A 15,042-nucleotide genomic window follows, 5' to 3' on the forward strand; every position below is an offset into this window, starting at 1 on the left:
CAACATGGTAAGGTACAGCTGAGAATATGGACAATGGGAGAATAGCCTAATCTGCAATTATTATTTGTTTGGCCTATAGAAATTGGAAAGGGAAAGAACAAGAAAAGGAGAATGTTGAGAGAAAAGTTAATCTTAGCAACATGCATGCACTCTTTCATTCCCAATGGAATGAAAATACAGATATAAGCTGACAAAATGATGTGAGAGCTGAAAGGAGTCGTACATGCAGATAAGCAAATACACAGATACCCATATAAGACGGATGTTTTATAGAACAGCAAACTGTACCATGCACCATTTTAGTCTGAAAGGACATAGACTCTTCACAAAGAATTGATCACTTGTGAGGGTTTATCACTCTAGGCAACAGACTGTTGACGAAGCATGATCTTCACGCAACAAAGCTTTAAGTTCTACTGACGTTTCAGACAACTAGGACTAAGTACATGCAGCAAAAGAAAGGAAATATCATGTCATTATAGATCTCTCACATACAAATGGAAGGCAACTCAAACTGATCTTGTTTCACTATGACTCATCAATCTTTCAAATGCAGTAGAAAGAGTGGTGTCTTAGGGCATTTTAACCTTTTCATCTTTAATTCCTTTTAAGCAGACAGGCTTCATAACTGATTTTATGACTGTGACAAATCATTGGATCCCAGAATGCGTACAACTAACATGAAATGCTTTTGAAAAGGGTCTGGTTGAGAGCAATCTAGAGAGACATTTCTTTCATGTTATTGCTCCATACTTCTGCTTAGCTAGTCAAGCCTCCAGTAATCCCCTGGTGGGGAACCATAATTATGTCCAGGACTCTTTTTTTAAGCTAATAAAGGAAGACTGTGAAGAATAGTGATACTGTTATCACAAGGTGCGTATTAGTCCACAGCTCTTGACTTTGGCTCATGCATTGCCCTGTGCTATGTTTGCACATCCCACACAACATACACCTTCTTGTCTCGACTTTGACAATGAATACAGCAGTGCACTGAAACTATACTGCGTTAGCTAAATAGAAGTCATACATGGTGACTTGCCCATCTCGTGTCGTTTAATGACATTGGTTTTACATTTAATTAACTGCTTTGAGGTTTGGTTCAATTAAAACTCAGCTGCATAGTATTTAATTTTAGATGGACCCAAAAAACCAACCCTTGCCCCTCCCTGCCATGAAACCCTGGCATTTCCCCGATTCTGATACATAGGTTAATTCTGTCCTGAGGTGATTTGTTTAATCATCTGCAGTTGCAGTACATGTTAGAGAAAAGGTTAAAGATGAATTTGTTTCCTCTGAGGCTTCCATTATTGAGACGCATTCAAGCATGCTTTCATAGTCGATGACATTAAGGAAAGTTTGACTTACGTTCTGTTTTCCCACTATGTTATCAAATGGGAGTTCAGGGCTCCATGATCCTTCTGTAAATGTTGCCCCACTGTTTCTCCTGTCTGAGATGCTGACAGATTCTTTCACAATGTCTTCAGGCAAAGTCAACAGACTCTCCTCGGGCTGTTTTATTAAATAGGTCTCAATGTTATGTTTCCTTAAGAATTCATTTCGTTCTTTACCGTGTCCTTCTTCAACTTTATAATCCCCATTCAGGCAGTCCAGAGTGGCTTTGGAGATGTGGATCCTCCTGCATGTATGACACAAGTGGTACTAAATGCTGATTGAGTATTTTGACAGGACGGACTATCGAGAGCTTTATGTCATTATTTAACATTATAGATAAATGCTCTTTTTGGTCCTACATATGATTTTACAATAATTCAGCATTATAAACGGTTACATTTTAGAGGTGCTGTGTAATCACTCATGATCCCCAAAGTTCTTTATAAACACAGACTCCAGTACTGCAGTGGAAGCCCAAGGTCAAACTCTGGCACCAGCATGGAGCCCCACTCACTTCAGTGGGATTCCACGCAGGTGTAGGGATCGGCCCATATTATTATTATTAATTATTTGGATTGAGGTAGCACTTAGGAGCCCCAGCCATGCACCTGGACCCCATTGTGCTAGGTACTATACAAACCGAACAGAACAGAAAGAGCCTCAAAGAGCTTACAACCTAAGTATAGGGCAAGGGACAACAAATGGGTGCAGACAGATTGAGGAGGGAGCGCAAGAAAACAATGAGACACTATTGGTGAGCATGATATGCAGTGGTATCAGAGCATCACCAGGCTAACCTGGATCAGATTGCAGGATGGGGGCTTTAATACCAGAGCCTGATGCCATTATGATGAGTAGTACCTTACTCCAGGAGCAGTCCCATTGATTCCCATCAGACTACCCCCAGAGTGAGGTACTATTCAGTGTGAGCTATGGCAGTGGTTTTCAAACTGCGGGGCATGACCCAGTACTGAGTCGCAGAATGTAAGGCACTGGGTCGCAGCGGCTCCGGTCAGCACTGCTGATCGGGCTGTTAAAAGTCCCCTCGGTGGTGCTGCCCGGCTAAGGCTGGCTAGTCCCTACCTGTTCTGACACCGCGCTGTGCCCTTGAAGCGGCCAGCAGCAGGTCCGGCTCCTAGGCGAGGAGGTCACGGGGCTCCGTGTGCTGCCCCCGCCCCAAGCACCTGACTCCCCGAAGCCTTTGCACTGCTTCCGAGAGGTGCAGGAAATACGTTTTTGTATGGTAGTTATGGTAGTAAATGAGTTACTTGAAGTTCTGTATTAATACACCTAGTAAGGAATCTATTTGTCAAAAAACATTTCCTGAATCTTTTTTTTGGTCTGTATTGTTACAGACATACTTGCTGACGGGTATTTTGAAATAAATTACCAAAATAATTGAAACTGGCGTGATTCTATTGTGTTATTTTGACAAATACAATGCTGTGTGCAGAATTTTTAATTTTTTGGAACAGAATTCCCCCAGGAGTAACATATGTAGGAGATACACAGAGCTAGATTTTCCGGTGGGGTAAACTGGCATTGATTTCAATGGCTCTGTACTGGTTTACACAAGTGCAAGCTCTGGCCCATAATATTTTCCATCCCATCTCTTTGCAACCCTAATTTTGTGGCCTATTTGATGCCATTGCAGATTTATACTATGTAAAATCCTAGTGATAGACCTAGGAATTTGTGTAGTAAAAAGGGTATGGGTTTAACCCTTTGTGTTAGTGACTACCTCCTGCAAGTTGCTGATTACACTTAACTCCTCTGAAGTGCCTGGAAGTGAAGGAATCCAGAAAAACACAGAATGAGGAGCTATATATAATATGAAACATAATTTCACAATAAAAAAATCAAGAAATTTGAAATATTTATATCTCAATCCATTCAAAACCTAGGGCCAGATCTTCAGCTGATATAAATCAATGTAGCTGAATGGAAGTCAATGCATCTATGCCAATTTACCTCAGAAGAGGATCTGACCCATTATTTTTTCCAAAATGTCCACCGAGATTAATGGTCTCTAACAATAAAATGACTGTAAAAATTGTTTCCCGGAGGTAAGCAGCATTTGGCCTGGATTCGAAAAAACAAATAGTCTGCTACCTGAGAAACAGACTTTGTTTCCAAGCTTATAAATCCAAAAAGGCTAAATTAATTTAAGTAAGGGACTAAATACAAAAAAGAATAGAAAACAATACATTAGTTGCTAGGGTGACTATCTTTGTGCTAAATTTTAGTCTAATATAATTTCGGAAGATTGCATTATAAACTCCTGAAATATGGGGTTTATAATGGAAACGATAACAGCGCTAAGTGGAGCTGTGATCCTGGCTATTGATTTAATATACGTACTGGGACAAAATATTAATAAACCAGCTGGTAGAGTCAAGAATGGGTTCTGCTTCCACCTTACAAGCATTTGACTTTTCTTCATTCATTTAAAATGTATGTTGAAGAGGCCTGATTCTGGGCTCACTTGAAATGTGTAAATCAGCAACACTTGCATTGAAGTCAACAGATCTAACCCGTTTTAGAAAAGATAGGACCAGAATCAGGCCCAAGACTTTTGAACCTATTTATAAATAAGGGATCCTGAAAAATCAGTTATCAGCTATGTTTTATGCAAGAACAAACAGGTTAATTCCAAGATGCACAGTGACACAGATCATGTATTAGGGCAGGTCTACACTAACCCCCCAATTCGAACTAAGGTACGCAACTTCAGCTACGTGAATAACGTAGCTGAAGTTCGAAGTACCTTAGTTCGAACTTACCTCAGTCCAGACGCGTCAGGCAGGCTCCCCCGTCGACTTCGCGTACTCCTCTCGCCGAGCTGGAGTACCGCAGTCGACGGCGAGCACTTCCGGGTTCGACTTATCGCGTCCAGATAAGACGCGATAAGTCGAACCCAGAAGTTCAATTTGCTTGCCGCCGAACTACCGGGTAAGTGTAGCCCTACCCTTAGAAATAACAGCCCTGCCTTTAATACACAGAAAAGTGGCTCTAAAAATAATATTCTGGGATTCCATATGTATTCTCTATCAGTGGGTTCTGGATCCAATTTGCTCATTTTAGAGCATATCCACACAAACACTTTCGGCATGCCGAGCTTCAGAATAAATCTCCAGAGCTCCAGAGTGCCATGCACTAACGGCCCGTGTGTACTGTCCTTATGCACACTAAGAGGTCTCTGGTGCATATCGCAGTACTGTGGTTTGAAACAGCCATAGGTCAAAGTGCACTAGGGAACTTTTAGTGAGCGGCAGCATGGTCCCACATGGACACTTAGTGTGCGGGACGCTGAAGCGCTGTACATTAACACCCCAGCAAGCTGCGCAGCCAGTGCTTGTGTAGACATCCCCTAAGAAACACAGAAATGATTGAGCTTTCATTGCAGCAAACTGCATCTGAGATCTGAAAGTAAAGTTGTATTCTTTGTGCTCCGAGTCTCTAGGCGTGAAATTCACCCCCTTGCGAGCTAAGGGACAGGTTTCAATGTATGCACCACTGAAGTCCCACTAAGCCCCTCTATTGAGGGCCTAGGTGGGATTTATATGGTTAGGGCCCTACCAAATTCAGTCGATTTTGGTCAATTTCACGGTCATAGGATGTTAAAAACCGTAAATTTCATGATTTCAGCTATTTAAATCTGAAATTTCACAGTGTTATAATTGTAGGGGTCCTGACCCAAAAAGGAGTTATGGGGGGGGGGGAATCGCAAGGTTATTGTAGGGGGGTTGCGGTACTGCTACCCTTACTTCTGTACTGTTGCTGGCAGTGGCGACGCCTTCAGATCTGGGTGGCTGGAGAGTGGCAGCTGTTGGCCGAGATCCCAGCTCTGAAGGGCAGCGGCGCAGAAGTAAGGATGGCATGGTATGGTATTGCCACCCTTACTTCTGCGCTGCTGCTTTCAGAGCGGGGTGCCTGGCCAAAAGTCACCGCCCTCCGACTGCCCAGCTGTGAAGGTAGTGCAGAAGTAAGGGTAGCAATACCGCGACCCACCTAAAATAACTTTGTGACCCCCCCCCCGAACCCTCTTTTGGGTCAGGAACCCCAGTTTGAGAAACACTGGTCTCCTCCATGAAATCTGTTGTTTACCCTATACCATACAGATTTCATGGGGGGAAACCAGATTTCACGGTCTGTGATGTGTTTTTTATGGCCGTGAATTCGGTAGGCCCTATGTATAGTGCATAGGCTTTGTGTTGTGCACTTTCAGCAAAGGGGTGAAATTCAACCCACTACAATACAGATTTGGGAAGCAGAACTTGGCTTGATCATTTTGCTAATGATGACAAGGCTGAGTATGACACAGCTTGTTCTTCCATATCTGTATTGGTTCTGTGGGGGTAACGCTAATGAATATGTGTTTTGTCACTCCAGTGTGCACGTGTGACTCAGGCACATACAGATCATATATGTTGGGAAAGGAGGAGTCATTTTTCTGAGCATAACCGCTCTTTACAAAACAATACTTAGAAACCAATTACAGGCAATACCAACAGATTGGTAAAATGACTCATTTCCCACTGACTTTAAAGACAATTATTCTGCAGTCAGTATGGGGGTAGAGGTACTGTATCTGCAATATCTCTATTACAGCCTGGAAACATGGCTTTTCCATGTATTGCTTAAGGCAGATCTAGGTTGAAGGGTGTTCTAAGGCACTCAAAGACCGGACCAGCCTAGCACAACTCCCACTGCAAGAACTGGCAGGCACACTAAACTTCATCTGTTCCAGAACGTCCCCAGATGTTGCTTCTCTGCTCCAAGGTCCTGACCCTGCATCATTAAAGTAAATAGGACTTTTGCCAGACACGCCAACGGGAACAGGACCGGAGCTTAAACAGGGATTTCGGTGGCCAGCATGGCACAATTGCTTGACCCTAACAGATCTCCAAAATGGTAAGTGGTCTGGCTGCAAAGGGTACTGAGAGTGGTTGACTCACCACAGCAAAGATAGGAATTGTGCATCTCAAAATGTGTTGAGATGCAGGTCATATGAGGCAGAAATAACTTTTCAGCCCTGGGGTGAAGCAGACACCTCAGATGAAGAAACACTAAGCAGATGGATGGCAATAAGTAGATCCCTACATATACAATTGCTCCCGTAAAGGTCACAAAGCACAGATTAGCAGCTCAGAGCACAAGTTAGTTGTGAACAATCCCTGCAGGGTACGTTTTCCAACACTCCATGAAATTAGGTTGGCAGCTTATGAAAGATGCCACAATGCTCCCACATCTTGTGTAAAATCATGGGAAACTGCACCCATGTTCCTCACACCAGCATTTGGAACCAAAGGACTTAGGAGTGAAGTCTGCATGCTAGTCAGAAGAGAGAATCTTGAACCAAAGGTATCTGCATAAATCCAGTGTCAGATATGGTGTCACAGGGTGAGCTGGCCCTTTAACGGGTTTGGGCCTCACCCTCACCTGTGGCAGGTTTAACTCATCTCCTCAGGTAACGGGAATTAGTATAATGAGCATGTGAGGGGGGAACTCAGAGCCAGGTCTGCTAGAAAATATAATAGACCATTCAGAGGAGAGTCTAAAAGGGGCAGGAGGGGTGTTCCACACAAAGACACTCCCCATACGGACCCAAGCAGAGGCCTGAGATGTGCAAACCTGCAAAGATCAGGAATCAGCTAGGAAGGCTGGAGTGAGGGGAGTAAGCTTGCGACGAGGGCCGGGACCAAGAATCCTGCCCCCAAGGACTATGATCTAGCTAGGAAGGCTGGATGTAAGATCTGTGTTGTTTTGTACCTTACATTAATAAACCAGACTCTTAAAAGGAAAGAATGATGGAGAAAACAGCTGCAGCATGATTAACGGGGAAAGGAAGGAAACTGAGGGAGCAGCAGGGCCTGAAGCCAGACTGGGTGAGCTCTGCTTCATTCAGGAATAGCTATTGGCTGAATACTATCACTGACCATTTGCAGAGGGCAACATTCCCTTTCCCACAGCCAGATCCACAACAACCAGGTCTGAAGGGCAGACAAGACAGCAATGGAAATGAGATCCGTTGACCTTCCCAAAAGATCTGATCTGCATGCTGGGGGGTCGATTGGGCAGTCAGTGGCTATCTAAGAGGAGGAGTTGGTATATGGGTATTCGGGAGGGAGGGATAGCTCAGTGGTTTGAGCACTAGCCTGCTAATCCCAGCATTGTGAGTTCAATCCTTGAAGGGCCACTTAGGGATCTGTGGCAAAATCAGTACTTAGTCCTGCTAGTGAAGGCAGGGGGCTGGACTCAATAACCTTTCAAGGTCCCTTCCAGTTCTAGGAGATAGGATATCTCTATTATATTTGTGACAATCTTCTGACCAGCCTTTGCTAAGTGCCATTTTACAAATATCACCAGAAGGATGCTTTAAATATTGCATCAAACCTATTTAAATACTGGAAAGAGAGTTAATTTGTCAAAGGCAAACAAAAATTATACAGCTGATGGGATCATGCTCCGTCTTACCCAGGAATGCCGCCTGACTCGAGTTTGTTTGCAATATCCACATCCCACGACCAGACATCAAACTGCCACTTCCGTAGGCCCAGCACCCCACACAGCACTGATCCAGAATGTATTCCGATCCGCATGTCAATGTCATGCTTTGTTCTTGACCTAACATACCTGTTTTTGTTAAAGGGTTAAATACACAAAGAAATACAAGATCAGCTCATGCAATCAACTCCATAGAAGGCTGTAACTATGATCCATGTGGAAAAGTCACATCTTCACTGCACCATAACGGCTGTCCTGCAGGCCTTGCCAGATAACAGGGCAGCTGCAGAACTAACATCATTCAGAGGTTTTACGTGTTTAAAAAACGTAGTCTATAAAATGCAACACCAATTTGGCATGTAGGGATACTTGATAGCCATGTACAATTAAGAGATAACATTCTGGGTGGCAGAGTATGTGCAGTCATAAAATGGTTCTGAAAGCTGGATTATCATAGAGGTGCTTAATTGCATGCATGGTCTGATGCACACGTATTATTCCTATTTTGCAGAAATATAAAGAGAGAGAGAGCGAGAGAGATGTTTAAATGGAAGCAACTGTAGGGTCCACTGAGTCTTTTCCCATAAAAGCGTAACTGAATATTTAACACACCAACAGAAACTATTACAGTTAAGATATACAATGTTCTCATTCTACCCTCCTCCTACTCTGAGTAACTCATTACTTTCCAAAACCTCCCTTTTCTGGCTGACATTTTCTAGGGTTGGTCTTCGCCCAAAGGTGACATATTTGTTAGAGGGTTTGGACAAAAGTGCTCCTTAGAATATGAAGGGATTGAAAAAATATATACTTTTCCCATTATAACAAAAATTCTTGGGATCTTTTTTGAGCGGCTCTGCAGTCAAAACGTCTGGGGTTGCATAGCTAAAATCTGGCATGGAAATAAGCCTTATTAAAAGAAGTATCTTGGGCCATGTCTACACTGTGGGGACTATAGCAGCACAGCCATGGTGTCTTAGCTTTACCGGCATAAACATATAGTGTAGATGCAGCCTACAGTGGGCTTGTTTGTCCATCGCTGTTGGAACACCACCTACCTGAGCAACAGTAGCTATGTTGATGGAAGCATTCTTCCATTGACCTAGTTGTGTCTCCATTAGGAATTAGGACAGCATGGATTTTTCACACCGTGGAGTGCCATAGCTACGTCAACTTAAATTTTAAGCATAGACCAAGCCTTGGGGTGTGCTTGTAAAAATTGGTGAGGATTTGCCCAGTTGAAAATTGTACCCTGCACACTCACAGAGTACATTTTGCACAGGGCTTTTCATGAAGCTCATAAAATATGCAGCTAATGGAGGTTGCATTATATATTCACGCATGACTATCTTAGCTATGTAGCAAAGATGCCAACGCCCCGGCAGATCTTGTGAAATGCGATAGGGCTAGGGAGCACTACTTTGCTCTTTGTATGGTTGGCAGAAAGAAGCACTCCTCTGATATGTTTTAAATGTGCCAGGCCTGTGGGAAGAGCAAAGTGCCTTCCCCAATTTCCCAACATACCAGGTTCACAAGGAGAGGTGCTTACTTCGGTAGATCCCTAAGGGGCATGGGACATGACACGTCCCGGTTGCCCATAATACAGATAGTTCCAGATTTAGGAACCTGCATGCACCATTGCCATTTTTTTCCCAGTCCAAGAGATATTGTGCACACAAAGCCAATGTTAAGACACTGTTACAGTTGTCTGGAAAACAGGAAATGCCAGAGATAAGCTGCATAAACAACCCTCAGCTCTGTCCTGTTGTGTGTATGCATCATGGTAAAGTCCACTTTACAAAAATCGCCCTGAGTTGACATGAAGGCAACTTTGTTAACAGTCTCAGAAAGGAAATTATGTGCTTGATAATCAGCTGGTTTAAATCAATGTAGCTCTACTGAAGTAAATGGAGCTCCACTAGATGAGGACCTGAGCCAAAAGATGGATTTACAATGATCTTACACTAAATTAGCACCTTCCTTTCAGACTGATTCCAATGCAGTGTACGTAGAGACACTAAACTAACTTTGCACCCCAGAGGTGGTCCTTCCAAGTGAGAGTTGAGGCACTTTGGCTGGGCACTGTGGAGCAGCTCACAACTAAGTTACCTGTGCTATACCTACTGTGAGGACAAAGAGAGTAATGTCTTCAGAGCTGTCAATCTGACACTATTAATGAACTCTAAATTTGCCTTAAAAAATCCCCACTACTGTTTGCACTAACTAACATCCTTGCTGGCCGTCTCGGAATAAATAAAGTGCACGGCAGGCTGAAATTTGCTATTTCTTTATACAAGTCCCAGTCCTGCTACCACTGAAGTCAATGGCAATGGTGCACGATCATACCTTAGGACAGACAAAGAATAAACAGAGCTATTTCACAATTCCTGAGCTGCACATCATAGGCTCAAATCTGACCTAGACAGATCATGTCTAGGGACAAAAGGATAAATCACTAGTTTCCATTCAATCCTTGGCCTTTGATTGCTGTCAACAAGGACATCAATGTAGTGTGTGAAATTGAGTTTCAAAAAGGAAGAGAAATTATATAAAAATGAGAGGATTCACAGAAAAAGCAATTCACCTTTATTGTCCTCTCCTGCACATTTTCTGAGAAAAACGATGACTATAATACGTTCCTATGCAGCTGTTATCCTGCTAGCCCAGCACTTACTCGTCAGATCCAGACACCAGGAGGTCTCAGTGACCTTGGCAAGATGGGTAGACTGAGATTTACACATTGAAAAACTATTTTTTGGCACATTTCCTCCAATGTATTGAACAAAAACATGTTTCTCTATAAACAAGAAGCACCTCTGGCTTTCTTACTCCACCAGCGTTTTGTTCAAACACGCCTATTGTGGCAAATGACTTGCCAGTGGCTCTTGGACTATTGTCTCTTGGGATTCTGAATTTTGCTCTGCACAATTTTGTCATTTTTTCATTTTATTTTTAGGATTTTCACCTTTTTGAATCCAGTGCCAAAACTGGCATCTGAAAGAAAAACTTATTCTTCTCTAGCAGTTATTGACTGGGAATTAAGAGCAAATTGCAGCATGGCATGTCCAGAGTTAGGGCCTGGCCCTTGATCTTTCAATCTACAGTATCTATCAAATGTATGGGACTCCTTTTCAGCCCTCCTCTTCAGTCAACATCAGAGAGAGGAAAGAGAAAGAAGCTTTCTAACTTGAGAAGTGTCCATTGGGCACTGAAACGGGGCCCTGGCTGAAAGGAGAGTATATGGTGTGAACGAAGCCTATAAACACGTCTTGGAGTTACTGGAGAGGAAAGAGAATACCTGCATTTGAGAAGTGACTGTTTTTGTGTGGTTAGAGATTTGTTGACCAGCCAGACCTAAGCCTTGGAAAAGATAATGGATAGGCATTACATAATGGATAGAGCTGCTTGGAAAAATTCCAATGAAACAATTTTTCATTGGAATTTCCCGAGATGTCAAAATAAAAAAATTCTGCAGAGACAGTTTGATTTTGGCAAAACTCCCACTGACTTCAATGGGACCTTGAGGTTTTCTTCCTGGTCAGCATTCTCTGATTAGTAATTAGGTTCTGTAGCTGTTAATAAAAGGCTTTTCTGTGTGCATGAAGAATTTGAGCTGAAAGTCAGAAATTTGCCTAATTGCTGATTTAAGAATGCATTTATATATTGTCATACTTTCCTATTGCTACCCGAATACCAGATGCTTTGGAACTTTGGCCAATGCAGTTTAGTTTGTAAGCTCTCCCAGGCAAAGAAAACCTTGGGTGTAAAAGCATATAATGTACTATTGGTGCTAGATAAAAAATAAAGCCATGATTTGTGTAAGCCTAACATTGTGAAAATTATATATCTAATGGGATAGTAACTGCTTTTAATTTAAAGCTAAATAAGGTCTAATTACAAACAAACAATGAAACAAACAAACAACTTTTGTGATCTGACTGGTTGATTTGTGGAAATTTCTCAAAAGAACTTAAGTGCTTTTTTCATATTGATATGAAATAGAAGTGGGCAAATGAATTGGGCATGTAGTCTATACAGGGTGATTCTGGGAACTGTGTTTTGTTTGGAAAGGAAACTACTATTATTTGTATTTTAAAAGTTAGATAGCAGGATGCACTAAATTACTGAATGGCTTGCAAAATGTGGCTAAGATCCAAACACTCATAGGATAGAATACTTTGTAGATGGCCCTAACACAAGGTCAAGTAGCTGTCTAATGCAAAATTACACTCTGGGCCCTATATAATTTAGAGCAGCTTCAGGGATGGATTTACTCTGGAATTACACTGTTAGAGCTGATATGAGTAACATCACTATCTGTAGAGGTTCTTATACCATGCTCATCACTGAATGCCTATGAGCTGATATTGTAGTAATACACACTACAATAAAGTCATGGCATACATTGTGGTTTATGTGTCAGTATTCTCTAACAAAAACATTATTCATTTGTATGCAATTCCACAAATTCAAGCATAAACCATTAGAAGTCTGTGCCTTTCCATTTTCTAATTACACTATAACACTACATCAAATAATTACACTGCCATGCCATATTTCCAATTTTGTTCCTATTATTTTTTCATAACATGTCTTAAGATGGTGGGTATCGGGGGAGGGAGGACACTTAAGAATTAAATTAGGGTAGTATTAACTATAAAACCAAAACCAGGAGCTATGTCAATTTATACCACCTGAGGACCTGGCCCTAGAGTTCTAAGCAAATAGTTGTGTGTATCTTTTGTTTTGTTCTGATGTCCACATTTCCCATTCCCTATCTTCACGGCAACTATGCTCATTTTTATACCAGCTGAGGATCTAGCCCTATATGATTAGCAAAGCCAACTAGAAAAGGCATCTAATTTTGGATCATTTGTGCTATGTCAGGGAGTTCAAAAACAACTTTTGAACATTTTAGTGCCAAGGCACTTTCTTTACCCTATGTAAATCACTTTCTGAATTCATATGTAACAGAATAAGGGGTAGGTGGGTCAGGTTTCTCAACAGACCAATAGAACAGGTCAAAAAGCAGTTGTTTCTTGGGAAACAGCAGGAAACTTGGCAGGTCTGCTACTGAGATCATGCATAGTAGCTGCTTTTCTTGAATTAATGTTACAACTATTAGAGACTACGCATAGATAGACTGGTTTATAATGAAGACAAGCTGTTATACTGTTTCCAGAGTTGAGTTTCAGTTGTGTGGTGAGATTACTTTGGCCATAATAAATATTCTTTCAGCTGGCACTTTAGTGGGCAGGTATCCCAGACACTAAGCCATCCAAGACTCCTTGACCTGCAAAATAAGTGTGTTGGTAAAGTTTGTTTGGATTTCCACTACGGTGCAGGGAGACCCCTGTCCCTCTGATGGCAGAACTGACACAGCCTCCCAACCTCCCTTCTCCTAGTGAAGTAAGCCTCAGGAACAAAGAAATTCCAGGGAGGAGTTAGCCCCAGGCCCAGAGAAATTCAAGCCAGCTAAGCAATCACAGAAGCTGGTTCAACACGGACTGTTGGCCACCTATGTTATCATAGATTCATAGAGTTTAAGGCCAGAAGAGACCATCTAGTGTGTACCTATCCTGAATATCATAGGCCATTACATTTCACCCACTTAGCCCTGTATTGAGGCCAATAGCTTGTGTTTGGCCAAAGCGTATCTCCCAGAAAGTCATCCGGTCTTTATTTGAGGGTGTCAAGAGATGAAGAATCCACCACTTCCCTGGGGAGTTTGTTCCAATAGTTAATCAACCTCCCTGTTAAATATTTGTGCCTTATTTCTAATTTGAATTTTTCTGGCTTCAGCTTCCAGCCACTGGTTCTTGTTATGTCTTTCTCTTCTCTCACTGCAAAGAATTTTTCCCCAGCCCTCAAATCAACATCCTTTGAAAACATGAGGACTGCAGAAGTGGATGCAGTATTCCTGTGCTGGTCTCACCATCCTCAGGCCGTTTCTTCAATTTTCACTCTGGATATTCTCTGCCTTGTGCTGATTGGCTGTTTGCTCTACTTCCCCTCCAGATGCCACTCTTAAGGTTTCCTCAGCTCAGCCTCATTCCCTTTGCCTTCCATGCTCCCACTCCACCCTTCCGCCCTCATCTCCCAGACCTATCCCCCGCACCTTCCTCCCTTCATCTTTTCAGTTATCCAATCCTCTCCTAATTTAACCCCACCCATATCATTAACCCCCATCACAAAATAAACCCACCAACCCTTGCCCCCTGTAGCACAGAACATGATATTTGGAAGCCACCACACTGTTCACTCTGCTTATGTGTGCCATCCCTTTCCCCTACCCTTTGTCTGTTTTGTCTATTTAGACCATTGGGGCAGGGAAAGTCTTTCACTATGTGTTTGCACAGCGCATGGTACAAGAAGATCCCTTTCTTATTTGGCCTCTAGACCCTATTGTTATTGTTATAATTTATTTGTGTTATAATAATCCAAATGATCTGACATAAGATAGAATAAAGGGATGCAGAGATAGTAGATTCTATTCTTGCTAGGTCCTCAGCAGCACTGCCTTCTTCTTCTGTTAAATTCAAGTATATCCATAGAGCTGCATGGGAAGTGGTCAAAGCTTAGAAATGCACAAGCAGCATTGCCCAGCAGTCCGATTCTGGTTATTGGAACTTCCATGTAAATATTTTCCACCCTTCAAGAAAGGCTTGAATTGAGCTAACTGGCCTAACTGTGTCTCTGATCTAATCTCCTGTGGAGTCCTCCAAATATTTTGTGCATAGAAGATATTTCTTTTGTGAAGCCTTCAGGAAAAGAAAAGACATCCCATAACCACCAAAATGTAACCACTGGCAGGATTTCGTTCAGACCCGTCATGCCAATAATAAGCTCTGCAGGGGTCAGTTCAAAAGCCTTCAGTAACACACAAGTTTTTCCATTCTAGCTGTGAGAGTGATTTCAGTTTGGAATGACAGATTTTTGTAGGTAATGCCAGGCTGTCTCTCAAACATGTAAAAGGCAGAGTTTGCTTGGATGATGAGGGTAGCTCCCAAAAGGCCCCAGGGATATTGAAGTCCCACTGTGCACTGTACAAGCACACAGGACCGCTCCAGGGTTTTTGCCGCCCCAAGTGGCGGGAAAAAAAAAAAAAAAAAGCCGCGATCACGATTGGCTCCACTGTGCCTT

General features: G+C 42.4%; 1 protein-coding gene across 1 annotated transcript in view; it reads right to left on the minus strand.

Annotated features, from left to right (window-relative positions):
• Positions 1 to 15,042, minus strand: part of ADCY8 (adenylate cyclase 8) — a 199,077-nt gene that overhangs the window by 68,129 nt on the left and 115,906 nt on the right. Inside the window, exons 6-7 of the mRNA XM_026659238.1 lie at positions 7,870 to 8,028; positions 1,366 to 1,636 (exon numbers count right to left, since the gene is read on the minus strand). Of these exons, the coding sequence (XP_026515023.1) occupies positions 1,366 to 1,636; positions 7,870 to 8,028 (430 nt within the window). The remainder of the gene's footprint in view (positions 1 to 1,365; positions 1,637 to 7,869; positions 8,029 to 15,042) is intronic.

This window comes from Terrapene carolina, unplaced genomic scaffold, assembly GCF_002925995.2.
Source record: "Terrapene carolina triunguis isolate 2854851 unplaced genomic scaffold, T_m_triunguis-2.0 Scaffold58, whole genome shotgun sequence".
In the NCBI taxonomy this organism is placed as follows: Eukaryota; Metazoa; Chordata; order Testudines; family Emydidae; genus Terrapene; species Terrapene triunguis.